Here is a 27,562-nt window from a genome sequence, read left to right as displayed (position 1 = left end):
AGACAGACACCCGCGCCTCAGGACAAGCGTCGGCGCGACACAGCTCACGCCTGGGTGTCGGAGTGATCAGTCGTGGGCTCGGAGCAGTCGGGGTGCGTTGGTGGTAGTCAACGAAGCGCCAGGGTCAGACGGCTGGGTATCCGGTCAGACCGTGCGGTGTTGCGTGCTGTGGCGGAGTGGCGTCCGCGGCCGCTGGCCGGGCGCCCTGAGTGGCAGACGGGCGCTGGGGCCAGACAGCGCGGCGCGCGGTCCAGACAGCGCGGCGCCGGGCTGGCGGCGGCCGCTCCGGAGCGAGGCGCACCCCCACGCCGAGACGGCCGCTCGCCGGCTGATAGGCGTCGATCGATCAGCGGCGGACGGACGAGCGGCGCGGCGCGGCCGGCTCGGGCGCTCGTCCTCACAAGAACGAGCTGACGCCGGCGCAACAGCACGACGAGCCGGCCACCTTGTGCTCGCGCCGCCAGCGAGGCTTGCCCGGCAGCAGCGAACCCTCCACCGCCCACATGGTGTCGCGCGCTGCAACAGGTCATGGGGGTCAGAGCAGGCACGGCCAAGGGAGGCCGGGCTCATAGCCTGGAGAGGCCGGACTCACGACCAGGGGAGGCCGGGCTCACGGCCTGAAGGGCCGGGCTCACGGCCTGGAGAGGCCGAGCTCATGGCCTGAAGGGGCGGGCTCATAGCCTGGAGAGGCCGGGCTCACGGCCTGGAGAGGCCGGGTTCATGGCCTGAAGGGGCCGGGCTCACGGCCTGGAGAGGCCGGGTTCATGGCCTGAAGGGGCCGGGCTCATAGCCTGGAGAGGCCGGGCTCACGGCCTGGAGAGGCCGAGCTCATGGCCTGAAGGGGCGGGCTCATAGTCTGGAGAGGCCGGGCTCACGGCCTGAAGGGGCCGGGCTCACGGCCTGCAGAGGCCGGGCTCATGGCCTGAAGGGGCCGCGCTCACGGCCTGAAGGGTCCTGGTTCGCGGCAGGTAGTTTTCTGCGGCGGGGACGGTTATGCCACCCCAGGGGACGTCGACATTACTACTGGCAGGCTCTGAGTCACACCAGCAACGACCTCACACCCGATGTCGAGTTAGTTAACGACGTAGCAACTCAAAACAGGAGTGTAATCAGTGGCGATGGAAGGGTGCCGTTTTAACGCCCGCAGAGCCCCATTGATTCCTGTTGTCAGTTCGTAGTGTCAGCCGTTCTTGGTGATGACGTCAGCTGTCTCTATTGAGGCAATGGCCGCCTCGACGATAACAAAAGGCCTCTGCGTGGCGCCCTCGTCGTCTCTACCATGGTATCAGCTGTAACCCGGTGCACGAGTGTCACTTTCTAAAATCGGTTTGAGGGAAGCCAAAAAGGTTGGCCTAACCTGCCCCCAAAGCGTGGTTTCTCCTCGGATTTCGGCCCTTCGAATTTGTTTTCTTGATGTTAGAATTAAGAAATAAAATTTTGTAGATCCAACATTGTTCTCCTGCGAAGGAATGACTTCCCATTTCAAGCTAATGGAGTTGCTCTTCTGTGAATAGCTTGGAATGGGGTGTAATTCACGAAAGAAAAAAATTAGTAAATCTTAGTGAGGATCATTGATGATAACGCTGTCGCTGATTGTGTTATATAACCAACACAGCCACGATTATGCAACAAATGCACTTGTTACTGTAAGGTAAAACATGTATTAACATTTTTCTGGGTCACCATGAACTTTTAAAAGCTCCCGTATATTGCAGTCAGTTTTTCCTTGTACCAATCCAGGCACTGGCATTTGAAAAAAAGACATTCGCAGACTGGCTTAACATATGAAGGAGTGAGCATGAAAAAAGCATTAGGTACTCACAGGATACTGTTTGGTACAAAATTACCACGATACTAATGGTAGTTTGTTGAGGTACTCACTACCTAGCATGCCAAAAGTCAAGATAAATGCTCTGTATTATTTGGCCTAGTATTCCTTCTTTGCTCAGAGGACTATTGGGCGTGGGCTCGTGTCAGCATTGGTATGTGTGTGTGGGGGGGGGGGGGGGGGCTCAGGCTCCTCGGAAAATATCTTAAGTGGCGCGCCTGACGCGGTGGTTTACTTCATACCATTTTTGTATGTCATGCAATGCATCGAAACTTGGTGAAGCTCAAGGACAGAACTGCCGCTACAGTGACTGCAGCAACACCCACAGATGACAATTATATGCGCTTTTCCTATATACATCACAGACACAACGCCAGAAACAGAAGATTTACCCCAATAACGGTACCAAAAGGATACCTATGGCATGCGATGATATTCCCGCGTAGCGGTATTGCGCGAGCCCCGGGGAAAGAAAGTCGTCATAAACTCCCGGCCCACACTGGGGCTGAGTTCTGCCTGAGCGCACTCATATCAATGAATCAATAGCCAATAGCGCCGTCCGGAGGCGTGCCGGCTGTTGCACAGTGAGCTTGGCCGGCGCGCCGTGCGCCTCCCGTGCGGGACAGGTCCGCCTGAGAGGGGGGGAGGAAGGGGGGGGGGCTAGCGCTCACGAGCCCGTCAGTCGGCGAAGCGCCGGCAGCATGTGCCGATGACGGCTGCCACGAAATGAACCAGAGACTGCGCCCGGCCACCAAGGGACGGGTGTGGGGGGGGGGGGGGGAGGGCGGACAGGGAGGCGTCGAAATAAGACAGGGATGAGCGCCAGCAAAACTTACGGCCTCATATCGTGAATTCCAGCAACAGGAAGTGCGCACAGCTGGCTGCCTTGCCACGTTGGCGTTAAGTGGTTGGGCTGACGCCCCAAAATTTGCATTTTTTAGGTTGTCACTTTATGTTACAGGCGGTGTAATGCAAAACACTGTCATGACGAAAGTGCCGCAAGCTGCACTCGTCTCACGCGGTGTCCATGGTAAGGCCACAGTTTTGCAGAATTATAGCAACGTACAGGGAAGATTCTAGGCGAAGTAAACAAACCAGATTAAGCAGAAAGATATCGCCAGTAATGCTTGAACACGTATTTAATTAACAGCTGTTTTCCCCCTGCTCATCCCCTCTGCGCTTCCTATGACCCGGTGACAAACGAGGTGATGGCGTCGCGACGGTGTGTGTGTGTCGCGTGAGAGCGCGTCTCCAGCTCCTGCTACCGTCTGCCCAGCGTGCCTGCGGCTTTGGTCGGGGCGCCGGAGCGACGTCAGAGCCAGCACGGAGGTGTTTGTGATTTTTTAGTGTTTATCGCCAGATGACTCCGGGTTTGATGTGCCTGTCACGGGGCTCAGTGACAGCCGCAGATCTGTGGAGGAGCTCGGTGAGATAGCACATGACATGATGCCGCCCTGGTCATCCGCCTGCCGCCTTGACCCGGCGACTCGAGCCCACCACCAGATGGCCTCCGGACGCGTGCTCAACTAGACTCGTAACGTTACTGACACCACACCGTGACAGGTAATTTCATACAGACGATCAGCTACTTGCAGTTGTTTGCCCAGAATGTTTGCACGGTCTATTACGACAATTGCTACAGCTGTGGCCAGAGCACGTTTGATGACGCCGAGTTTGCCACCGCCTCAGGCGCCAACTCTCACTCAGGTAATCATCCGATCTTCAAAGCTCAGGTGGCAAACTAGTTTGGCAAACAGATTATCTGTCATTACAGCCAAAGATATTCCTAGTACTGCTATAATGGAGACCACGTTACACGCAAGCCTTGTCTCTGGCGGAGCATAATTCGTTGGTGCTATTTGTGTCCGAGATAATGTGCGAGCTTAATCTCGCTTGCTCTGGGCTTGCTGCCCCCGAGCAGAAAAAGGATAGTTCAGCGCCAAAGATAGATTGGCGACCGTAATAGACCGAACATGGGATTATCTCGCCTACGTGTGACACGCAAACCCACCATCGTCAGCACCTTGCATGTCCCAACTCCAGGACTGCGCGGTACGCAACCACGTGCGCCTGCCACCCGGACGTGCACTGAGGCACCATTCACGAGGTCATATCCGACCGACTGTTCATCACCACAGAGGTTGCCGCATGCGCCTCGTCATGAGGCAGCCTCGACACGTGATGTTGTGCCATGTAATCTGCAATCTGGACGCATTAGCACAAGCCTCAAACGAGCACCGGGCGTGTGGCGCCGGCCTGCAGCCTTCGTATTAGCGCTGCCACTTTTGGATATTTGAAATACCTGTGCCCCGCTCCCAAACTTGAAAACCCGCACTCGTCAGGCAAGCCTACCAAAAAAGCTCACATGGATCCGCCAACCTAATTTTTCGTTGCAGGTACACATACTTACCCTTATTATTATTGTATTCGGATAGCCACAAGAATCCACGAATATACAAACCTGAATTTCTTCAGCTACCTTTTATTAACCGAGTTTAGTTGTTTCATTTGATTCATTTCAAGATCTAGAACTATGGTTCATTTTGAAGAGCCTGTTCAGGGACCAACGCATGCAAAATCCCTTAGCCTCAGGTACACAATCCTCTTTCCCAAGGAAAAAATATTTGCGTTCTTCATAAGGCTCTTCAAAAGGAGCCACCATTTCGTATCTAAAAAGAAAATAAGTCAATCAACTAAAACCAGTATCATAATTCAGAAACCAAGAATAATTAACATTCATCTGCAGTCATATGAATAAATCAGCCAGGCCGCCAATTTTACAAGGAATCATTCGCATATGCCCTGAAAAATAGATAGCCTGACACATAAATACATGTGACGGAAGTGATATCAAGAGCAGGATTATCCATGGTCAACAGGCGCCACAATAACAACCTCTCCTACCAGCAGGTACCTGAATGTTGGCTGATTACGTTTTTCAATGTCCAATAATGAGGCTTCTTAGAGTTTGACAGCAAAGCCGTTCCTCTAATTCTGGATTTAGACTCCAAATGCTTTAAGTCCGGGTGGACACGCAGTCCCGGACAGGCTCGACATTTGCACGTCACATGTGCGTAGACGAACGACGCAGAACATAAGCATAGTGAATGGTAAAACCTGACTGCACCAGAACTAAATAAATGACCTCATGCCTTGCCGATGGACAGTTGATGACCCATTCAAACGTGACGAGCCAATACGAGCTCTTCACGTCACGTAAAGTCCATCTTTGGACGCATATCTCCAAGTTATCTCATATCGCAATCTGGCGAGCGCACTCCGCCCAACGCGCTGGGCATGGCGGTTACCGCTCTTTGGTGGCTTTGTATGTCAATCATTACATGCATCCAAGCTCTTTGAAGATTTGATGACATCTGTCAACATCTACCAAGGCTCATGGCCGATTTCGCCCTCCGGTGCGTTTGCCTTGAAACTTTGCCGCGATTGCGAGGGGTTTGGTGGTTGATGTTTTCCTGCATTTTTCTTTCTGACAAAACACCAAATCAGTGTTTGTCTAAAGTAGAAAACTTTTTTGTATAAAAATTCATAACTTGCCGACGAGGTCTGAGCTGCAGAAGACTGAATTGATACGCTGTTATGGATTTCACAGAAATGTGTGTAATTCCAATGCAGGGCCATGTTTTAATTCAACCCAGGTGTTATTTGCTGTTTTAGCATGCCCTGTGTAATTGCATTCATCAAATGTGCCTACTAAACATTTGGTATTTGCATGCGTTTGTGTTATCTGTGACATGTGATTTATGTGACGAATGCTCTGTAAAATCCAGCGGTGTAGTTAGTAAAACATGTTTGGGGTGGGCTGAGCAGAGCCATAGCTAACTTTGTTTTCTTGTGAGGGCCTGGACCTGCAGCCCATTACGTGAATAGGAAACTGCACCCATGGTGGAGCCTATCATTGGTGTCGAATTATTTCAGATTGGTTCTTGTGCTTATGTTTAGCTTTCGTCCTCTAAAAACGTAGCGTTTAATACATTGTACCTAATTGTAGGCTGGGCAATTATTGAGCTATGTTAGTATACTCCTGAAGCTACAGCATATCACGGATTATCTGTTGACGATCCATGACATATAGTTGACAATGAAATGCCATGCATTACGTAATTGGAAAAACCCTAATGAAAAGTAACTTCTTTATTCTGTAGTTTTTGTGAAAACATATAACTTATTTCTTCACCAGCACTTGTGACCAACTATTGCTGGTTAATTAGGTATAAATTTGTGGTTAAGTAAGCGCAACTGTGAGACTTTTATACGAAAAATACACGCCAACGCCCGCAATGTGGCCAGCAATACGCCCTGACAGCCCCGCGGGCTCTTTAAGCCCGCGCATTGCGGGCCTCCGGGCTCAAAAGTGGTCAAAAGTGGAGGGTCCCCTTCGTACCACCGCACCGCTGAGGGCGTCCGGCGGCTTCACGACCTGTCCTCGCGAGACTCATAACTCACGTGCGTGTGTGGGACCCGGGTCACCAGGGGTCCGTCTCCAATGACCCCTCTGCGAGGTCGGTCGGTCCAAGTGCCCGTTATGACGTGACATTTAAGTCCTGCGTGACAGTGGTGATGGCATCCGCCGCAGCAGTGTCACGGCACGCCGCCTTAAACCTGAACTCCCTGTCTGGGCCTAGTGCATATATGCCCAGGCGTATTTGACGCGTCAGAGACGAGCTGCTGATATAAACAAAGCAGATGTTTTTCCTTAATAATACAGGTCACTCGAAACCAAACCTGGGCTTGCGACGCACTTGCTTTTGGGGATAATGTGATTAGGCCGACTCGATAGGAGTGATGCACACTTTGACGTGACTGCTGACTAACCGGACTAGACACTAGGCATGCAATTCTGTTGGATTTGCGCGAGCGCTCACCTGATTCCGCCTTTGGCATAAACTCCTGCATGTCCGAGAGCAGCTGATCGATCTCCCGGCTATCCTTTGCTATGCTAATTAGTTCTTCACGTTGGAAATTGGGCGTGATCGGCACGTGCAGAATTATTTGAGATATGACGTTGCCGAGGCCGGAACTCGAGGGTCCTGGACGGTTTTCTGGAATCGAAATGGAAGACATGTTAAATGGATTGTAAAGAAGCGACGGCTGCAGTCAGTTATATGGCATTGAAGAACCTTGCACGTTGCAGTGGTACACAACTTCTTGTTCTTGCTAAACGGCGCCGATGCATCACCTTTCACTTATAAATATTCGCTGCATGTTTAAATATATATATATATATATATATATATATATATATATATATATATATACCTATCAACGATGGATGATTGGCACCAGATTCCGGTCTTAATTTCCTGCCACCTGCTTAGCTGGATGTTTGGTCCTGCTTTTGGTCCTGATGGGCGCCAAATCGTATTAACGCAAAGGAGTTGTGCCGGTGAGGTGCTCCAGTCAAAAATAATTCAAGGTAAATCAGCCCGAAATTTCTGAACTCGATCCGAACCAGACGTTTAATATTGCGTTGCAATAAAAGTACGCCGGCTTCATGCCCTACGGGATAAAGCCTTTCACGACATGAAAACAAGCCATGGAATGTAACGACCATCGCATTGCCGCGGGTTCTCCGAAACCGACCTTCTCCTCTTTGTAAACACAGGAAAGCGAGAGAGGTTCCTCTCTTAAGATGTTATAGCCGCTCCCCGGTCAGCAGGCCCACATCCCGCCGGGTGATCGTGACCTTTCGGCCAAGCCGTCTGTCTCGTGCAACCTAGAGAATGGTACCTTGTATCGGGCGCTAGGATCTGGCAACTTTAACAATTAATTAGTTCGGTATGTTTTATCTATTGGCTGTGTCTTCACAGATTCAATGCCTTTCTGTCTTCTGACGCATTAGGTTTTTGAACATTGATGTTACTAAACCTGGTAAAACCGTGACAGAGAGCACGGCTTTCAAAGTTCGAGTTTTCTCAAAATATGTAGCAAGCTATGATTAATGACGTCATTGAACCAGTATCTACTTGCATGCAGAAAGTCAGTCATCTTCAAGATATCAACTTATGGTGCCTAAGAACTGAGCGCCGAATGCCTATTTTTGTCTTAACAAGCATTCGGAGCGTCCAGTGCCGCGCTAACAAGGCTGCAAAGCGTCCACACTGTCGGTATCATCCGGGTGTCGCCGGCCGACACTGAACCGCTCACGCCAGCCAGCCAGGCGGCCGAGACAGAGCCGGTCACGCCAGCCAGCCGGCCGACACTGAACCGTTCATTTCAGCCAGTCAGACGACCGAGACAGAACCTCTTACGCCAGCCAGCCAACCGTCCGACACTGAACCGCTCACGCCAGCCAACCGTCCGACACTGAACCGCTCACGCCAGCCAGGCAGGCGGCCGACACTGAACCGCTCACGCCAGTCAGCCAGGCGGCCGACACTGAACCGCTCACGCCAGCCAGCCGGCCGACACTGAACCGCTCACGCCAGTCAGCCAGGCGGCCGAGACCGAACCGGTCACGCCAGCCAGCAGGCCGACGCTGATTCGCCCACGCCAGCTAGGTGGCCGAGACCAAACCGGTCACGCCAGTCAGGCAGGTGGCCGACGCTGAACCGCTCACGCCAGCCAGTCAAGGCGGTCGAGACCGAGTCGATCACGCCAGCCAGCCGGCCGATACTGAACCGCTCACGCCAGCCAGCCAAGGCGGTCGAGACTGAACCGATCATGCCAGCCAGCTGGTCGACACTGAACCGTTCACGCCAGCCAGCCAAGGCGGTCGAGACTGAACCGCTCAAGCCAGCCAGCCGGCCGAGACCGAACCGGACACGCCAGCCAGCCAGGCGGCCGACACTGAACCGGGCACGCCAGCCAGCCAGGCGCGCGGGCCGACCGCAGCCCGGCATTGCTTTCCGCTGTTGAAACTGTATGGCTAGATAAAGCATCACGATTTACACCCCATCCTGCTTCATTTAAATCATGGATTGTATGTCAACAGTGCGCAGTTTAGGGTGGGATCTTAGCATTTTACATGACAAAGCCAAAGCGTAAAACGTGAGAGCCAAGTACGCATATCGCGAGCGGTAGAAGATCGCAGTTTTTACGTCACATTTACAACTGACGTTAGAACCTTCGCAAACCTGCTCGGGCCAACTTTCTTTTCAGACCAGCCCTTTAGCGCATCACCATAAGGGTAAGGTAAATCCTACGGAAAGTTTGTCGCCTACCCCTCCCCCCCCCCCCCTTCTATGCCTTTTTACCCACACGACGCACATGATAGCCGGCACAATAAGCCCTTTGACTTCTTCCTGGCGTGTTGAAAAATCGTCTCTGAATTGCGCGCCTAATGGCGTTCAACTCCCAATGATCTGACGACAAAGGCGACGCGTTTGAGCTGGTTGGCATTCGATGAGCATTCTTGCCCCGGGGCGCGCCTCTGCCCACCCGCGGGCGGCGGCGTCGTCAGCTAGATTCAGCCGCTTCACAGGAAAGCCCAACCACTCGAAATTGCACGAGAGACAACTTTTTGACATTTTCAGTGCGCGCATTTTATCTGGCACATGTGACGCTGACTAAACTTCATGTTATTCTGATGCAGAAAACAAGAACTAGAAAGGCCCGTAGTGTCCCCGTTAATGTCAAGGTCGCTCGGGCGGCCACCAATGTGAGGTTTAGTGACGTTAGGATCGACACACAGATCTGCTGTCGAGTCTATGACAGCGGCGCGCCAGGATCCACACACGGATCTGCTGTCGAGTGTATTACAGCGGCGCGCCAGGATCCACACACGGATCTGCTGTTGTGTCTATGATAGCGGCGCGCCAGGATCCACACACGGATCTGCTGTCGAGTGTATTACAGCGACGCGCCGGCCGGTGCCGTCGGCCGATTTATTTTCCCCGCGGCTCAGCATCAGCTGCCCGTGACGTCTGTCCGATATCCAGGCACCAGAAAAACAAGGCAGAGATGACGTCACAACACTTTGCTCACCGTAGTATTGCGACATGTCCATGGGCATGGTGTCGATGAGTCGAGTGCTCTTCTGCAGCTCGCGGTACAGCAGCTGCGTACAGCTGAAGAGGAGCACCAAACACTGGCTGTCCACCAAGATCCCGCTCTCCATCTCCCTGCCCGGTCAGACAAACACCATCAGACGGGGACAAAGTCCAACTCTCCACGAAAATAACCAGAGTTGCCTTTGACCACATATCCACGTCGATCCAACAATGCGAGGATCAAGCTTCAGTGAAGGAAATTCTCAATGCTCAATCAATGCAATCTGGTCATGTGCGGTATAGCCACTCCCCCGTGCAGCTGGATACGCGCGTGGGCTGTTCTCTCGCACGTACCCTTTTGCCATAGTCATAGACATGCCCTCATAGTCATAGTTGGATCATAGAGGGTAGTTCTAGTCAAGGAGGTCCCTTTGCGTGGTTCAGTGCCCTGTTTTTTATTCGGTTGGCATTTTAGGCTTAGGATCTTATTGTGATAGCTCAGGGACACGTCTTTATGTTTTAAAAGCACTATGGGTGTCTTATACCGGCAAAACGTACAGAAGCATTCGGCCGCAGGAGAGTGCCCTCCACTTCCAGAGAAGATAGGCCAATGAGCCCAAAGACCCTGCCTTAACTATGCCACCGATCGCAAACTTCGTAAAAGGGAATATTTGTAGCGCATTCAAAACATATTGCGTCTAAACACTGATTACATCATCCCTTCGCGCAGACTTGAGTGCGGTGAAGCCTGAGTTTTAAAACGAATAAGAGGACCGGAGGTCAGAAGAGTGCGAGTTGCAAACCATTTTGCTCGTCAGCCCGCGTCCACCCGCACGACCTCCTCCAGAGGCATCAGCCGACATGGTCCGGTCATGGTGCCCGGCGTCGATGCACTGACTTGCGAATGTGCGGCAGCAGCAGGGACGCCGTCTGCTTGCAGGTGGTCATGCAGTCGATGCGCGTGCGTCTGATCCGCTCGCGCAGCTCGGGGGAGTCTCGGGCGCTGCCCATCGCCAGCAGGTGCTCGCGCAGCAGTGCCACGTGACCATTCAGCTCGAAGATCATCTGCGGACGAGGCGTGGTCCCGTGACGACAGCCGTCCCACAGCCGAACGGGCAGGACGGCTGCAATCCAAATATCGAACGCAGATGGTTGACTGCAAAATATCGAAAATTTGCACGCGTCGACAAGGTAAGTGCGGAAGGCGGATCTGAGTGACTGGAAAAGTATCGGCAGAACAAGTATTGACAGAGAAAAGATTGGAGACGTGAAATGATAGGATGACAAAATATCGGAGGCCTAATCTCGATAGGGACAATGATCGAAGGTAAAACTTAAATTGGCGGTGTGCTAATGGTCACCACTTGTTTTTTCGGTCACCGTAGCTCATCTGGTTGTAGTACCTTCCTTTTGACCCACTCACTCGTGGAAGACTGGGACCATGCCGCTCGTTACCTGCCCCTGGCTGGGATGGCGTGCGGCCGGTAGGAGGAGCCGCGCCATAGGTTGTTTGTTGGGGTTAGGACGGATCGGGCGGAGTGGTACCACACGTTGAAATTTTGCCGACAAATGTTGCCGCTGATCTGAAATTTCGTGATCGGATGGCGGGGTTATGGCGCAGGCGACAAACACTGCTGAGCGTGGGCTCTGATCCCAGAAATGCACCCTCAGGCGGCTTAAACATAATGTGATATGAAATTTACTTCATGCCCGCTAGTAGCATGACGGTTGTGCATACAAAGCTGCTGACTTAATTATCTTGACTTAAAATTGCCTCCGTACCTGGTAGTTATCACATATCACTGATCTCAAACATCTGTAATGCACCGCTCGTTGCGTTCGTTCGTCTAGCTGGCAACGAGCGCGGATGTGATCATCACGCACATGAACACTACGAAACTTCTACCATATGCGTGAATAGAGTCAGTCGGTCTATGCGGTATTCCCCTCAAAGCAGAAGATTAATCAAGATCTTTTAGGTCATTGACCTCCCTGACCTTCACCGTGTCAAAACAAGATGTTTGCTGATGTTGTTGTGATACAGGAATTCTTTAAAAAATTGTTTTATAAAGCATGTTTTCCAGTAACTACGAGGCATAGGTTTGACCCTGATCTGATTTGCATACCTGACCTAAGGTCAATGTAGTTAGTTGTAACCTGAATTCTAACACGCACTCGGGCGGGGATCAAATTAACCCACCCCCCGAAGGTTTTTCCAAAATGGTTTCCGAACGGCGTGGCGTAGCCGCGCCACATTTTGTATATCTGTAGACAATTGAATAGAGGATCGTTTGACATACAAAATTTAGATGTATCTCATAAGGTCGCTGACCTACGGCAGGTCAAAGTCAGGCCACGGTTTCGGCGAAGGCAAGTTCTAGGGAATCCTTCAATCTGATCCAACAACGGAGTGTTAGACGAAACCATACATCTCTGAGATGCTTTCTCAGGCAACACAACAGTTGAATGGGCAAATTACATTGACTTATGGTCAAGTATGAAGGTCACACCGAGGTTAAAACCAACCTGTTTTGTTACTCCAGGGCTTGCTGTATGGAATAGTTCCTGGTGCTCATTTCGAGTTTATTGACAGCAGGAACCGCATTATACATCTTCCACGGACTTCTTAAATGTCAGAATAGGTCATGGACCTAAAATAACCCAGGTCAACATTTTGTTTTAGGAACATACTGCCAAGCGTAGTCTTTGTCGTTTAGTCAAATGCAAAACTCAAAGCAATCTCGTATGGTTTTGGTCACCTTAACCTTCAAAAGGTCAAACAAGGTCACTGACCTAGAATAAGAATGTGACCTTTGGCTAAGAGACGGTTGTCCAGGTTCTGGGGGCACTTTGGAGACCAATCTGGAACTTGACCTTTTTTGACTTATTTTTTACCCGAGGGTCATAACCTAGGAACCTGAAACTTTGACTTAAGTGAGTTCATCTACAGGGCAAGATAACCTGTAAATTTGGGGTCTATAGCTTTCATAAATCCCGAGATCTCAGCTGTGATTCAAATTGCCTCCCCCCCCCCCCCACCCCCACCCGAGCGAAGGGTATCTAGCCGGCCACCCGGGCGCGTGTTAACTGCCTCCATCTCAACATTGTATGACAACGTTCAACACTGCGTTGTGGCATCATATTTAACGATTGCCTGGGAATTACGTTCACTAACAGCCATGACCTGAACTTGACCCGCTATAATTCAGCAACCTTACAGGTATATATTAATTTCGTGTGCCAAAAAATGTCTATTCAATAGTTTAGGGTAGAAAATCTTCGGCGAGGCTATGCCGCGCCGTTTAAAGTTATCGTGAAAGAATCTTCGGGTGGGGCAAACTGACCTCCACCCGATCACGTGTCTTTGCGCGTGGTCAGGTCTCAAATTTTCACGTAACGAGATGGACGAATAAAGGAAAATTTATGTACCCGACAATTGTAACCAAGGCCTTGCGAATGATACATTTTAGAATGGAATTTGACCGCAGCGAGCTGCATTATAACCCCATGCGGTTTCACTATCCATTATCTCCCACTTTAAGCCCAAGAGTGTGATATTCGAGGGCGGGTCTAAAATCAGCATTTGGACAATTTAACGGTCGATATCTGTCTCAGCTATGGGCAGGACGTTGTTAAGTCTGGGTACCAATCTGTAGACTGTACATTCACCCAAACCATGCACCTTGTTTTCGGCCTGGCCATACCTCTTTTGCCGAGTTCTCAGACCGTTTCTTTAAAGCGCCTCAGGGCCGGTGGGGGACCCGGGCATTGTGGTCAAGTGCGCATGACGAGTTGCACTACACGATTCACAATTCTGTCACTGCGCTTATTGGACTGATCGTTGTCAGCCGCTGTTGACCCTATATCTCTAAGACCAGATGACACGAGAAACGAGCCGTACAGTTTAGAGCATGGAATAGATCCGTGTTCTGCAGCCCTTTCGTTGTTTTCAATTTGTGTGTTCCCAATGTTAATTGAGCGGGAAAGAGTCAACTACGTAATAATGCAATGTTTTAGAAAACCACACCTGATCAACCCGTTGGCCTACAAATGCTTTGAACATATTGAATTACTACTCTTAAAGGTGAATGGCACTCGCAGCCGAGAGCTGAGCGGTGTTACGGTCAGTGACTGTGAGAATAGCGGGAGAAAAGCATGCCCGGTCGGCCAGGCCCTTAAAGGTAGTGTTCCACATCTGTGCGACGTTTTGAAGTGAAAAGCTACCTTGAAGGCCATAAAGTGCAGCTCACAGCCCTGTCTTTCTTAAGATCTAAATCCATTTTTATGAGGTACACGTCCTTGAAGATGTGCAGGATTTTTCGTGCCAACTATTTAAAGTCCCCCGGGAATCCGTGACGCCATAATAACGTCATTTAAACCCTATCATTTCATTTGCCATGCGGTGATCAAGGCCAAGAAAAATATAACTGTCGAGTCTTTCATATCTGGCGTTCTTGAGCACGCTTTCCAGGTATAACGGCCATCAGCTGGATATAAATCAATGTTGTGCATGATGCAATGACGCAACCAAATGATAACGTATTAAGAAACATTTAACTAAAAGGGAAATCTTGGTGTCTAGAATAGTTTTTTCATGTGAAAGTGTACCAACAGCTATACCCGAAATTGTTTCGTCATATCTGGTGCTTGATTCAATATTTTCATCTGCGGATCATTCCGTTTTAGCTACACAATTTTGTTATTCCGGAGCTGCAATAGTTACGGTTAGTTTACCTTAAGATAAGCTCGGCTCAACTCGCTCGCAATAACTGCCTTACAATAGATGGCGCGTTTCGACAATAAGCTTACAGTAGGCTTATTTCCACTATGATCAATGGTCTTTCTGCATCTATTTCGGGAGTTTGTTTTCAGCCATTTTTTCCCTGCCATTTACGTTTGGATATCTATCACTGTTTGGCTTTATCTCATCGGCATTTTCCCCTCGCAGATTGCGGTTTTTTCCTGCCGATCATCATCCTGTTATCTTAACGACAGTTTTAATTTGCCTTTTTCATTTGCATGTGCGTTCCTGTCAATAAACTCATACCTGCTAACAAATTTAAGCATGTAAGCAAGCTTGTTCCTGTCCATCACCTCCCCATGATCGGTTGCCTTCATTTAGCGGCGTTGGATGTTTTTTTTTCATTCGCTCATGTTTTGCTGCTGGGCACTTTGTGCGGCGACACTCGCGGCCGGCGCGAGCCGAACGCTGCGTGCCCGCGAGGCTCGGGTGTCTGCTGCGGAGAACACCCAGCCCCCGACAATAGACGGCGAGCTCCCACGCTGCCGCCTGGCCGATCCTGGCAACATAGCACGCTGTAGCGCAAACAGCTTAGAAACGTTGATGTTTGTTGATCCTGGTTTTTCGCCCTGTGGGGAATTGGCCGCGGGAGAACTGGTCCCAGGCCCATGCGAACAGAGCAAATACAACATGGTGTTTTGATGCTTGCCTTAAAGGGAGTGACCCACCTTTGGGGCATACTTAATAAGCATATCCCGTGGTGGAACCTAAGAACCAGTTACGTCCGGCAATAACACTGGGTAGTGCCACTGCAGCACCATCAAGATAAAATAAGGATACAAATCTGTTTTATTTTCGAGCCCATATTACGCTTTCAACACTTTGTAGCAGCAGTACGTTTTTTCCTGCAGCCGTGACAGCTGTCATCTCGACCACGGTTGACGACGTCGTCAGTTCGTTGAATTTGCAGTTACCGAGAAGCGCATTGGTAGGCAAGTTACTGAGAAGCGCACAGAAGCGCAAGTTCGAACCAGTGCGTCACTATACACCATGTTATAATCCGCTCCCCAAAACCGAAGTGCTCTTCGAGAAGAGGTGCTGTAGCGACTAGCTTCGCCATAACGGAGTGTAATGTGTTTTCATGCAGTCATTTTTCGCTGCTAGACGTGTGTAGTGTGTAGCGGAGTGTGTAGAAGTGCAGTTTTGCCATAGCGGGGAGATCAAAGCCATGGCATAACGTTTCGTTGAAGTTGCGAGGTAGGTTTAATGTTCGCATGTTTTTTTCTTATCAATGTATTTCAAGTTTTCATAGCGTTTGTTACGCAAACATTTCGATAAAAATAGTGTGCCGCAAACATCACAGATCTCATACGTTGGAAAAAGCAAGGCAAATGAAATGTATTTCTTTCAAAGTAGTGAGCGGGGAGTCCAATGGTATTTTTCTCGTAGGAGTGTCTGCTTTAAATCGACATTTTGAGCTATGTAAAATAATTTCTGGAACCTGGTATTACTGATAAAACATTACGCGTCTGATTTAACAATAAGTGAAAACTGCAAAAGATGGCATAGTTCAAAGATGGTACAGTGCTTGTGCAATGTAAGGCATAGCAAGTATGAAAAGGAAGTGAGATGTATTTCAAGTTTTCATAGCGTTTGTTACGCAAACATTTCGATAAAAATAGTGTGCCGCAAACATCACAGATCTCATACGTTGGAAAAAGCAAGGCAAATGAAATGTATTTCTTTCAAAGTAGTGAGCGGGGAGTCCAATGGTATTTTTCTCGTAGGAGTGTCTGCTTTAAATCGACATTTTGAGCTATGTAAAATAATTTCTGGAACCTGGTATTACTGATAAAACATTACGCGTCTGATTTAACAATAAGTGAAAACTGCAAAAGATGGCATAGTTCAAAGATGGTACAGTGCTTGTGCAATGTAAGGCATAGCAAGTATGAAAAGGAAGTGAGATGACCACCTTACAATAATTACATACGTGATCTGCGTTAAGTAAGTCGTATTTTTTGGTGAATTGTTGGTCACGGACCCTGCTCACAGAGTCAAAAATTCCAAAACAATGTTTGGTCCATGATCAAATTTAAATTTTTGACTCTGTGAGAAAAATTCGCGACCAAAAATTCACCACAAATGTAACTCGCTTAACGTTTATCGGGTATATAATTACTGCAAGAAGGTCATCTAAATTCTTTTTTAAAAGGTGGCATATTCGCTTAAAGCGAGTTCATGTCCCGAAAACGGCCAGCCGCCTCGACATATTTTTGGTGGACGTTTCTAGTAAAAGCGCCATATGCGTAGCGTGTATTATATTTGAGCCCGGTTCGAGGACGGGAGGCACTCTGAATGCCCAAGAAAACAACGAACGCTGGTAGCCTCATGCCAACATGCTCCACGCCCTCGTGGGTTTTGGTGTGATACGCGATATCTGCTAAATTTTGACAGCAGTGTTTTCATGCAGTCCTACTCCCCAAGCTGTATCAGAACAGTCTAAAGACTTTTGGAAAGCCATGCACGTATGTTAGGCCCACCCTGATTTGCGAATTTCGAGGGCACTCTCTCCTGCTGTGTGATAAGAAACAAAATCCAGCATAATGACGGTTGAGAACAACCAATTAATTCTTCGATCTGACCCACTCTTCTATGTCTTCAAAGTCATCTTCGAATTCATCGAAGTATCAGGTTGAAGTCCTTTCTTGACACAGGACATGGATCAGAGTTCATGTCTCCATCCTTTGAGGAACAGCTTGAACAGGTCCCTCCTTGCCACATGATAGCACAAGTCAGAACCTGTGAGCCCAATCCTTCGAATATCAGGTTGAGGTCCCTCTTTGACACAGGACATGAGTCAGATCTTAGTCAGTTAACAGCTCGGAAGTGCCGACCCAAATCCGAGTTTTTGGAGGCAGCTTGATGCGGATGGACATATGGATACAACCGTTTTATATGGAATCCCAAGGGGCAAAGATAATTCAATGTCATGTTTTTGGTAGAAGTCGTCAAGGGTAAATGTCGCAAAAGATTCTTAACTTTTACTTGATAGATCTTAAGACGAACCCGTACCAGCACATCTGCCGCGGAAGGTGGCCAATGCCGGGTGGCGGCGAGGACTAAGAGATTAAAGTCTTCCTGGCTGTGTCACTGTTTTTATTTGTAACTGGGTCAGCCCGGATATTGGTCAGATTTGTCCCATATCTGAAATAAAAGCCAAACGGTAAAGCAATTTGCCTGAAAGCAGTTTATCCTATTTCCAAGCGTGTAGTAGAAATCCCGCCCGGTCTGTGATGCGCGAGCTATCTTAATTGGGTTCCAGTTGTTTTCCAACAACTGCTTGAGAACATCCACGAGCAGATAAGCAGGCAAAACGCCCGACGTGAAATCTAGGGGAATTCCGGCGTAGTCCACAGAAAGCTATCTTTGTTGCACAATACAAGGCCAAATCGAGATGTTTCAAACACAGACTGACCGGTTGTGGGAATCCACGTAGATTGGCACAAATTCGCAACTCTTATCGGACACATACATTTTTAAAATGGCAGGAACAGTGACATTATTTCCCTTTCACCTCGCTTAGCGTTCATGTCTATGCATGTGTATAACGGGCAGTGGTTACGAGGCAGCGTTTTAGCTGATGGAGCTACCTGATTGACGGCCTAGACTAAAATGTTGTTGCTTGAAGATCGATGTCCAATAGACATGAAACAGAAATTGCAGCCCGGATCGGTCAGCATGAGGCTACATATTTCCGACTGCAATATTAGTTTTGTGTTCTTCGTAACATCGGCGTTCACCACGGGGCCAGTAATGCGAGACGGGCAACAATGCCTTGAACACGGCTTCCAGTTTCGGAAGGTGTTCTTGATACGGCAGGGAATGCTGTATTTATCCACGCTTGTCTCTGAAAACATTGTTTCATCTCTGTCTCTGGAAGAATTGGCCAGCTTCGAAGATTGGGTGTGCCATCGATAGTCCTGGATGCAACCGCTTACCAACAGGATTCTTTGTAGCCCCCAAGCTCATCGATGACATCGCAGGTTAGGTCATTTAGAACATCTTGACAGAGTTTAGATCACTTATTATTCGTAAGTAAGGGCTAGATTTTTGTTACCTCAAAGCTATTTATGCGTAGGCCGTATTTCACTTCGGTCTTTCATGTTTACAGTCTGCATCCTGGGCCACCGTAACTCCCGGCCGCAGCTGGCCATCCCTGCCCCAAGTCGGCGGCCGCTCTGACCCGCACACGTGACCTCGGCCAGGTCACGTGGTCAACGGCCCGGGGGCGCGGACACAGCCAACTGCGCCGGGTAAACGCTGACTAGGCTGGCTAAGTGCCGGCGCTGGAACCCATCGCCATTAGCCTACTACATATGCACCAGTAAGGTTCCTGGTCGTGTAAAATCCGGGAACTTCAATGCAAGAGCCGACATTATATCATAAAAGTCCAAAGTTGCGAGAGTTTAAGCGTTCTTTGGTCGGATCTGTGGCATTACGGTGTTTGGCGGTTGCATGCTGTCAAATACCGGTATCGTGTTCGACGCAGTCGCTGCATAACCTTGAGGTCAGGTCAGGCATAAAATCCAAGTTAGGTTAAACTGCTTACCTGGAAAATGTTGTTGAAATAAGTGTCTGTGGGTAGGAATGTTGACGGTCACCCAATAAATGGAACGATGTCCTCACAATTACTGCCTGTTATGACCCGCTTTACGTCATCGCGTAACCTGAAGAGGCTGAAAACACATTCTGTTCCTAGTTTTCAATTTGCATTGCCGTTCTTCAGTTGGCGTGTGAATTAACTATTTGTTGGTTATCCATTTACTCAGAATTTGTGAAGAAGCAATTCCACTATCAAACATATGATCATCCAAAACGCCATTTCAAGCGAAGGCCCATTTTCGGACATACTCGTAAGGCCGAAGGTCTTCAAACTGCGTGCAAAACAATGTACGTAGGCTTACTATTTCAGCCCCTTAATGAGAGTAAAGCAGGTCATAAAAGAAACATAGGCGGGCTTGGCGTACTGGTTTTCCACGGACGTGCTTCTTCTATCTCTTATGTCATAGACGTAGCCTTCGGGTTGGAGGCAAAATTGTCCCCATAAACGCTTCAGCGCTGCATCCTTAAGATGACAAAGCACAATATTTACCTGAGAAAACCGAGCAATGAAGAAGGGAACTCGGCCTAACCTCCGGTGACGTGCAACGTGTTCGCTCAAAACGGACCCATCGCATCTCAAACGCGCCCAATCTAACTCGCCCATCAATGCACCTCAAAACGTTACTGACGTAATCCTGCCATGATTGGGCGCGACAAATCCTTACAGATTGTAGAACAAGATAGCTTTGATATTCATTCAGGAAAGCTAAAATTTTCATTCGCTGCATGCGCGTATGATTGGCTCAGAAGCTATGCCAGAAATTATGCGAACCCAAAATGCCAGGTGTGGTTTCTAGTTAAAACACCCTGGAGACAGCCAAATTCATCCCTCCCCCCCCCCCCTTCTTTACTGTTATCCTTGTTCCTAGTGACGATAGAGCCATGAACATTTCAGATGCCTGGATGAAAATTTCTGAAAGTTTCAGTTAGGGTAAGCATAGGCTGGGTGTTGTAGGATTAAGTGGGGTAGACCCTCTAAAATCCGTGTCGGTCGGCAGGCATGAGCGGAAATGCGAAAACAATAAACACCTGTTATAAGCGGTCTATCAAGAATATGGACACCTGAATGCCACTTCATAATGAACAATCAGCGAGGCGATGCATTCAGTTTGATCGGTGCTGTATAATTTTCACTTTTTATGGCAACTGCTGAAGTGTTTGGTCCTATGGAGTCAAATCAGAACCTAATCGATGCCCAAATAAATGTGGAAGAAATGGTCAAATATATGACGCTGATATCGCAACGCAGCTAACCTTGATAACTAACGGAAGTTGCCGGATGCTCAAACATACATCTCAAATTACAGACGCATGGAATGCTCCGGTGCTCGCCGTGGCTGTGATTCTCGCCCGGGATCCGTTCCTGTGCGTCCTTCCACGACCGGCCGTACCAGCTCCCAGCGGACGGGTAATTACACAGAGTGAGTAGTCCAAGTTCGAATCAAGCGAGGCTCATTCAATAACAAACTCTGTTCCAAGAATAGCGTGAGAAATAGACCCTGCTACGCGCACGTCGTTGACCTGCCACGCAAATCGCGCCCGTTCGTCGGGGCGGCCGCGCGGTGGCTCCGGTCAGCAGGTATCCTGACCTTGCCAGGGGCAGCTAAGAAAACAACCGAACAACTCGCTGTTGCTGTTTGTTTGTTTGTTTTGTTTGTTTTGTTTTTTTTTTGCTGTTTTTATCCGTCACCTCGTTCTTTTATTATTAAGTACATTCACAAATATTTTTTTGGAAGAGCTAGTTTGAATGCGATTTAGGGAAAAACACATCAGCATAGTGAGGCAGATTTCAACGCACTCCTCGTGGTACGCATGTTAAGGTCATTATTCTTTACTAATTTAATGCGTAAAAAGTATCAGTTGATTAAAAGGACCTTAGCAAAAATAAGTAGATGTGACTTCTTGTAATGATCCCGAATCCCGAACTAATGCTTCAATGGCGAAAGGTATAAATTATATTGAAGTAATTCCCCACCCAAACCAAAGATAAATGGAAAAGCCAAGCCTGTAGCCAGCCGGCAGTGGAGCTGTTTCAATATTTGGCTTTCGCACAGATTGAACACATATTTGGATTCATTGTGAGCCGTTTACATAGCAAAACGTAAACAAAAACCGCTCTTTAATTTGTCGCACAGAGAAATACTTGGCATAGCAAGGTCGAGTGATTAAAGTAAGTGTGGTCAGGTCAACATGTTCAAATATGCCTCCTTCTAAATTACAGTTTAAACCAAGGCCCGTGGTGTGTCTTTTTGTGTCATGATCAATCATCAAGCGTGTATTGTTTCCCACATGAACAAACCTACAGCGTAGTAGTATCTGTTACCTAGCAATACTTAGTGTAGTTACCAAAGTACTAATTGCGCCAGTTAGTGTTATTTCTTTGGGATAGCCCAAACCCTTCGTCACAAAAAATGCTATTGATCTGGCATTTTCAGCTGTATGGCAAAGAAACGAATGAACTAGGAGCAGCAAACATTTTGCAGCGAATAAACATAAAGGAATGAAGTGAATTGCCGCACTTTAGCCTCACTTTCAGGCACGTGCAGTGCAGGACCAAGGGGAAGCTGAAGGTGGCATTTACGTGCAATGAAAATGCGAAAGTCAAGCGAATGTCAGCCTTAATAATTCAAAAGAGCGGGTTCAAGAGCTGTTGCAACTCGCTGCCAATAACATTTTAATGTCTGACAGCTGGTTGTACTTGTGAAATCATAAGGGTGACTTATATTTTCATAATACGGCACTATCTTGGCATTTCTCCTGTTCCGACGGCCAAGAGGCACGACTGACTGACCGCTCTACACACGATGTGTGGCAACAAACAACACAAGTGCAGAGGCAGTCCATCATGTGATCTACAGCTTAACACAGCTATTCTCGCAATATATCCTGCGCTTTGTTAGCCTTTTATCAGCTGTTAGCTTTGTGTTGGCAGTGTGAGGCTATAGACATGGCAATACTTACTTTCAGGAAGTGATTGGAGATCACCGGGAGTTCAGAGTCGTACAATGGGCACCACGTGAAAAGAGGACAGCGATGCATAAGCTATGATAACGGCTTAAAGTTATGGGAAAACGAGGTAAAATCAGGCTATGGCTAATGACCAAAATAAAATCGCTGTGTAAATGCAAGAATGAATGTAATGCATAAACGCATCAGCTGAAGACATGAAGTGATACGCAAGTGCTGATATCATATGAACTAGATGCCCGGTGATTTTGCATTGGTGGTAAGATTACTTTGAAACACTGTACGAGTTCTGCTAACAATGTTTTGGGGCGTTTTTGAGAGCTTAACCCGAAGTGATCTATACATAAATGACTCTCACACTTCCGGTGAGTCGTCTCAGTCACTTTGGCTATCGATAATACGAGTTTTGAAACTTACACGATGTAATTTGAAGACCTGGCCTAGCGTGACCTCGACCTCCAGTGATCTTAGGTCGTTATGTTGTTATGAGGTCTGATAGCATCCCTAATATAACCGTGCGACACCTGCAGAACTAACGGAAAAAAACTGTCGCGTACACATTGCTCATCATGAGTAGCGGAGCACTGGTTTTCATTCACTGTCACCCAAACGCTTTACAACAGTCATGAGAGAGCATCCCCACATATCTAAAACTTAACTTTGTACCTTGGACGAAGAAAAATTTTCAGTCTGGCTCTGATCGACGGGTCCATACACCCCCCAACCTCAACCCCTCTGAGGTTTTTCCAAAAGATATTTCTCCGGTGTGTCGTGCAATCACGCCCAAATTTTCAGCAGTATATAGGAAAGTTACTGCATGTGTTTTTGCCTCAAAGACGTGTCCCTAGAATTTCTGGCTCACAGAAGAAACGGTGTTTTTAGGAATATTATGCACGGTATCCACGGCCGGCGCGGGAGGCGGGCCGCAACCCACGGATCCGCTCATCGTGCACGGTGGGCCGACACTGCCACGTGAACGGAGCCCTGCATCATAGACGTATGCTCAAACGCACAAAATTACGCACCAACATGCTCAGAATTAAACAAGAAATACGTCCGCGTAAGCTGTTTACTGGTGTCTGGCATGCTTTTGCGAACATGGATATGCAAAGCTGATTAAGTACAATTTTCTTAAACGATTGACCTTTGGCCTAGCATAATGGAGTCAATCATTGACCTAGCAACAAACTTTTATCAACGATCGTGAGATCGGTCTTAGTTTGCAAACGGCGGGGGTCAAATTTGGTGCCTATCGCTCCTCGTTATGAAAACGGGAAAATCAGGGTAAAGGTTTAAACTAAGCCAGTCGAAATTTTACTGCTAAGTCATGAATTACTCAAGAAACACCTAAAAAGATTTGGATAGAGTTCGCACAAATTTGCAGCTGCGCCCATGGTCCATCTTCAATAGTCCGGATTTCTCTGTTAAAGGGTGTGTTCTACATTTAAAGATATTCAAACAAGCTTCGAATATGACGGAGAAAGCTCACTTGCAACTGGTGATATGCTGTTAAATGTGCGAAAGTGCGCTTCTTAACACAATGCCACTATTTAGTAAATATGCTTCTCAATACACCACCGTTTGATTACTCTGTTGAAGGTTTCATGATGCCAGAGTCACTGCCAGACTGGCTGTGTCAGAACTGACACAGTAGAGGACGTCATGACTTACTTGTGGTGCTTCTATGTGCCAAAAGATGTCATTAGTAGTCAAGGCGTTTACATTTTGTTAATACAAGGATGTGCCTGTGTTTGGCTTTTTCTCGTAACGTTCTTGTAAATATTTGGTGGCGGCATGTTATTTTACTTATATCTACATTCTCAGGTAAGGTGTTTTTCATGATTCATTAGATTCTCAGCCTCATGTCCGTCATAATTAGTAGACCTGCTCAAATACTTTGCCTTCTGTCGTTGGGACATGCGGTGCCGACGCACTCCAGACACGAGTGCGTCGGTAGTCATATTTTTCTTGACTATGGGCACAATACGGCCAATGAGGTGTGGGTTCCGCGTGACGCTTCTTTGGCGTCATACATGCTTCAATGGCTTTCAAACTGGCACTGAGAAAAAGGCTGCACAGGTTCGCGTGCGTCAAGATCAGAAATAAGTAGGTTTGAAGCCTTAACAAGGGCATAGCTGTGAGTTTATTTCAGTTAAAAACCCCATGCAGACGTGAAACAGTCTCTTTAGAATTCATCCACCCAGTGGATATTATAAATCTAGTCAAAGGTATACGCGAGTAATGAATTAAAAACAAAATTACAACGACAAGAGTTTCAAAGAAATACATATTGCGAAGAAAGGCAGGGGGGGGGGAACGAGGTAGAGATCTTCCTAAATTGAGATGTATGTGTCGACGCTGTTCCAGAGGATCTGTGGGGCAGCACTAAATCAAAGTGATTAGGACTGCGGTAACCAGGGCAGGCATGCAAGTTGGAGGGGAGAACCTTAGTTTAAAGACAGTAGCACCATGAAATTCGTGGTATAGAGACAGCTGGCCGGAGGTGAGTGAATCAGTAAAGGTGACTGACTGAGAGAAAATGAACGATGCAATCAAGAACTGAACTAAAGTCTGCGGTGCTCGAGGCTGTCTCTGTGTTGGCTCCGACCGTGATCCCACCCCAAGCTCGTGGCAGCTTATGTTCTCAGGCGTGCTTATTTGCTTGTGACACTACCAGGCTCATAGCTTTCAGGAAGTGAACAATTTCGCCTTAACTTTCAAAATGGTTTTGTGGGGCTACGCAAGCAAAGAACAACTTGAAAAATGGGACACTCGAAGAAAGAATATGCAACTTGATCGATGATTATAATGGCGTGGTTGCATGCTACCCTCAGAATGGGCTGAATAATGTTCGTCAAGCCTCCATTCCAGTTTCTCGAAGGGCGTAGGCGTCGGAGCTGTCACGTGATGCGGGGAACTTCGGGGGGGGGGGACACCTCCTCCAACATTTTGGCAAATCTAACACTCAGCTTATGGTAGCACATGCAAAGAAACCACTCAAAGTGCCTCTGGACTCTTGAATCCTTGACAAACTCCCGCGCTTTTACGATTGAACAGTGCTCGGTGGACTTAGCGCGAGTAAGAAAGGATGACGTGTTTATTTGCTTGAAAGGATGTGTGACCAAGCAAAATCAGTGCAAGTTTAATGAATATTTAAAGGAAGTGGTTCACATTTGTACGGGGCTTAGAGCTTGAATACCTATTTCAAAAGATCATTCGGTGCAATTCGCAGTCCTGCATTTCATCAGACCTAAAATTCTCTAGTTTATGAGATAAACACTCACGAAGAGGCCTAGACTATTTCAAGGTTACTCAGGCATGTATGACGCCATCGAAACAACATTCAAATGCTGCCATCCCATTGGCCACACGACGATCAAGGCCAAGAAGAATATAATCGTCGAGTCATTTGGCAATTGTGAGTAGGTAATGTACATATGTAACATATTTGAATTTGGATCTCATTCAATGTTATGCGAGCAACGCAAGTTCCAAACACTAATCACACGCTGTGACACACAATACAAAGTTGGGTCTGGGTACTAGTTGTTTCAAAATTAAGACTTGCAGCAGAACGACTTAAGAATAACGCCATAACCGAGTATGTGAATGCAAGTAAACAAGTTGAACTCACGGAAAAGTATGCAAAAGCATCACGAGGAAGGGCCAAAACACGGGCACAACGATATTTGCTTCAGCAAACACGTCCAGGACCGTCACTGCCACATCTCGGCAAGTTCAAGTGCGAGTGGGTAGTACGGAGGCAATTTTGCACGGCAAGTTTGGCCCCTCTAACATCCTATGTGCTTTCTATTACGCAATAAAACAAGAACGAATTGAGGAGCATTTTTACCAAAAAGAGAAACTGTGTGGCAGGGACCAGCCATTTCCGCTTAAAAATATATCAATTGTTTTAAGTGAGCTTATTTCATTAGACATGATCCTTGCTTAGCTATCCACAATGGAAAAACATTTCCTTTAAGATGGAATTAAGCTCCACGTACAATCTTCAGTTGCTTGACGGGAAAACGTGACAGAATATCATCCAAAAGATTCAACTGTACCTGAGTTTTTTTACAGCAGACATAGCCTTCCCGTCAAGAAAGCTATTGTTTCCAGTAAAATACAGAAAAACGCACCACGCTCTTGTGTTTCGGCAGCCTGTGTTCCTCTTGTTGTTTTAGCTACTAGTTTCCAAATGGCCAGGGACATTTTCCATTCCCAGTTATCCACGCAGTGGGACTGTGGTAAGGATCAAGAGATTTCACTACTATGATGCTGCAGAATAATACAAATTTGCGTCAGTGCATTTTGCAAAATCTTGTCACACAAGAGAGAGGTGCTTGACAGGTAAGGTAAGTATGGCGTCTGCATTAGCACAGCGGTGAACCTTTTTCCGCAATAAATCGGCTATCGGCTTAATGGTAAGGTTAGATACGCTCTAGTTCAGTCACAGTGAATTAAAGGTCAGCGCTTGGTGGAAGCGCCCGCAGTACCAACTTTCAGGCACATTATCGGATGAATAACATACGGTCACATCCCACTTATCGCCGAAAAAGCTCTAGATATCGCTGTGGTGCCGCGATGATGAGAGATCGGAGTGTCTGAAACTGATAATATGCTGAAGTAACGTAGTTTGCACCCATGTCAATGGCTGGCCCGAACGTGCAGCTCGAGTGAACATTCACCTCCATTCACCAAACTAAACGACTGCACAGGCACGGCCGAGTATACGGCACCCAGTAAAGAGTTGTCTGTCACGCTTCCTTACCTCCTGAATCTTGGCCGCGCTGTAGGTCGACTCGTGCGATTCATTCTCCCTGTGACTTGAGGACATCGTCATTATCCCGGCGGGATCGCCGCCCGCTCTGTCCACTCACACCGCGAAGCGCGCCAAGATCCGTCACTGCAGCATCGGTCCGCGGTCGCGACCGCCGCCGTGCGTCACACCGCTAGGCCCTGCCGGCTCCCCATGGGCGATGCGCGCCGAGCTGCCCCCGCCACCGCCCTCTCGACCTCACACTTGAGCGCGCCTGTGGAGGCTGTGCGGCGGGTGCGTCCACAGGCGGCAGTCGACCCGCTGCAGGGCGTCGGTCTGGCCCGGCACTGCTTCAAAAGGCACTGTGTCCGGCCCGTGGCGGCGACGCCCAGCCCGCTCGGCCAGCTGGAGCGGCCGCGCGGCTCGGCTCCGACTGACACCTGGCCGCCTGGCACGCGGGCCGTGCGACGGCGCACCGGCCGCGCGCACGGCCGGCCGGCCGCCCCGGCGCCCGGAGACGGCGGTGCGTCCGGCACGCGGCGTCAAACGTGGCTGGAGCTGTCGCCGGAGCCGGCCCCAGAGTCAGCACGGCACCGGGAACGCTGTGGGAATGGGAGCGGCAATACTGCCCCCGAACGGGAGCCGCTTCAGGG

At 48.4% G+C, this 27,562-nt stretch overlaps 1 protein-coding gene across 1 annotated transcript; it reads right to left on the bottom strand.

The window, feature by feature from the left end:
* Nucleotides 1–383: 383 nt before the first annotated feature.
* LOC119103702 (uncharacterized) lies at nucleotides 384–27,325 on the bottom strand. The gene is made up of 5 exons (XM_037227328.1): nucleotides 26,922–27,325; nucleotides 10,676–10,842; nucleotides 9,773–9,909; nucleotides 6,712–6,888; nucleotides 384–516 (listed from the first exon to the last, which is right to left on the bottom strand). Exons 1-5 carry the CDS (start codon nucleotides 26,991–26,993, stop codon nucleotides 398–400), a joined length of 672 nt encoding a protein of 223 aa, XP_037083223.1. The 5' UTR covers nucleotides 26,994–27,325; the 3' UTR covers nucleotides 384–397.
* Nucleotides 27,326–27,562: the final 237 nt, after the last annotated feature.

Source organism: Pollicipes pollicipes, unplaced genomic scaffold (assembly GCF_011947565.3).
Source record: "Pollicipes pollicipes isolate AB1234 unplaced genomic scaffold, Ppol_2.1 Scaffold_5724;HRSCAF=6776_pilon_pilon_pilon, whole genome shotgun sequence".
Classification (NCBI taxonomy): Eukaryota; Metazoa; Arthropoda; class Thecostraca; order Pollicipedomorpha; family Pollicipedidae; genus Pollicipes; species Pollicipes pollicipes.
This window is presented reverse-complemented; position numbering and strand designations above follow the sequence as displayed.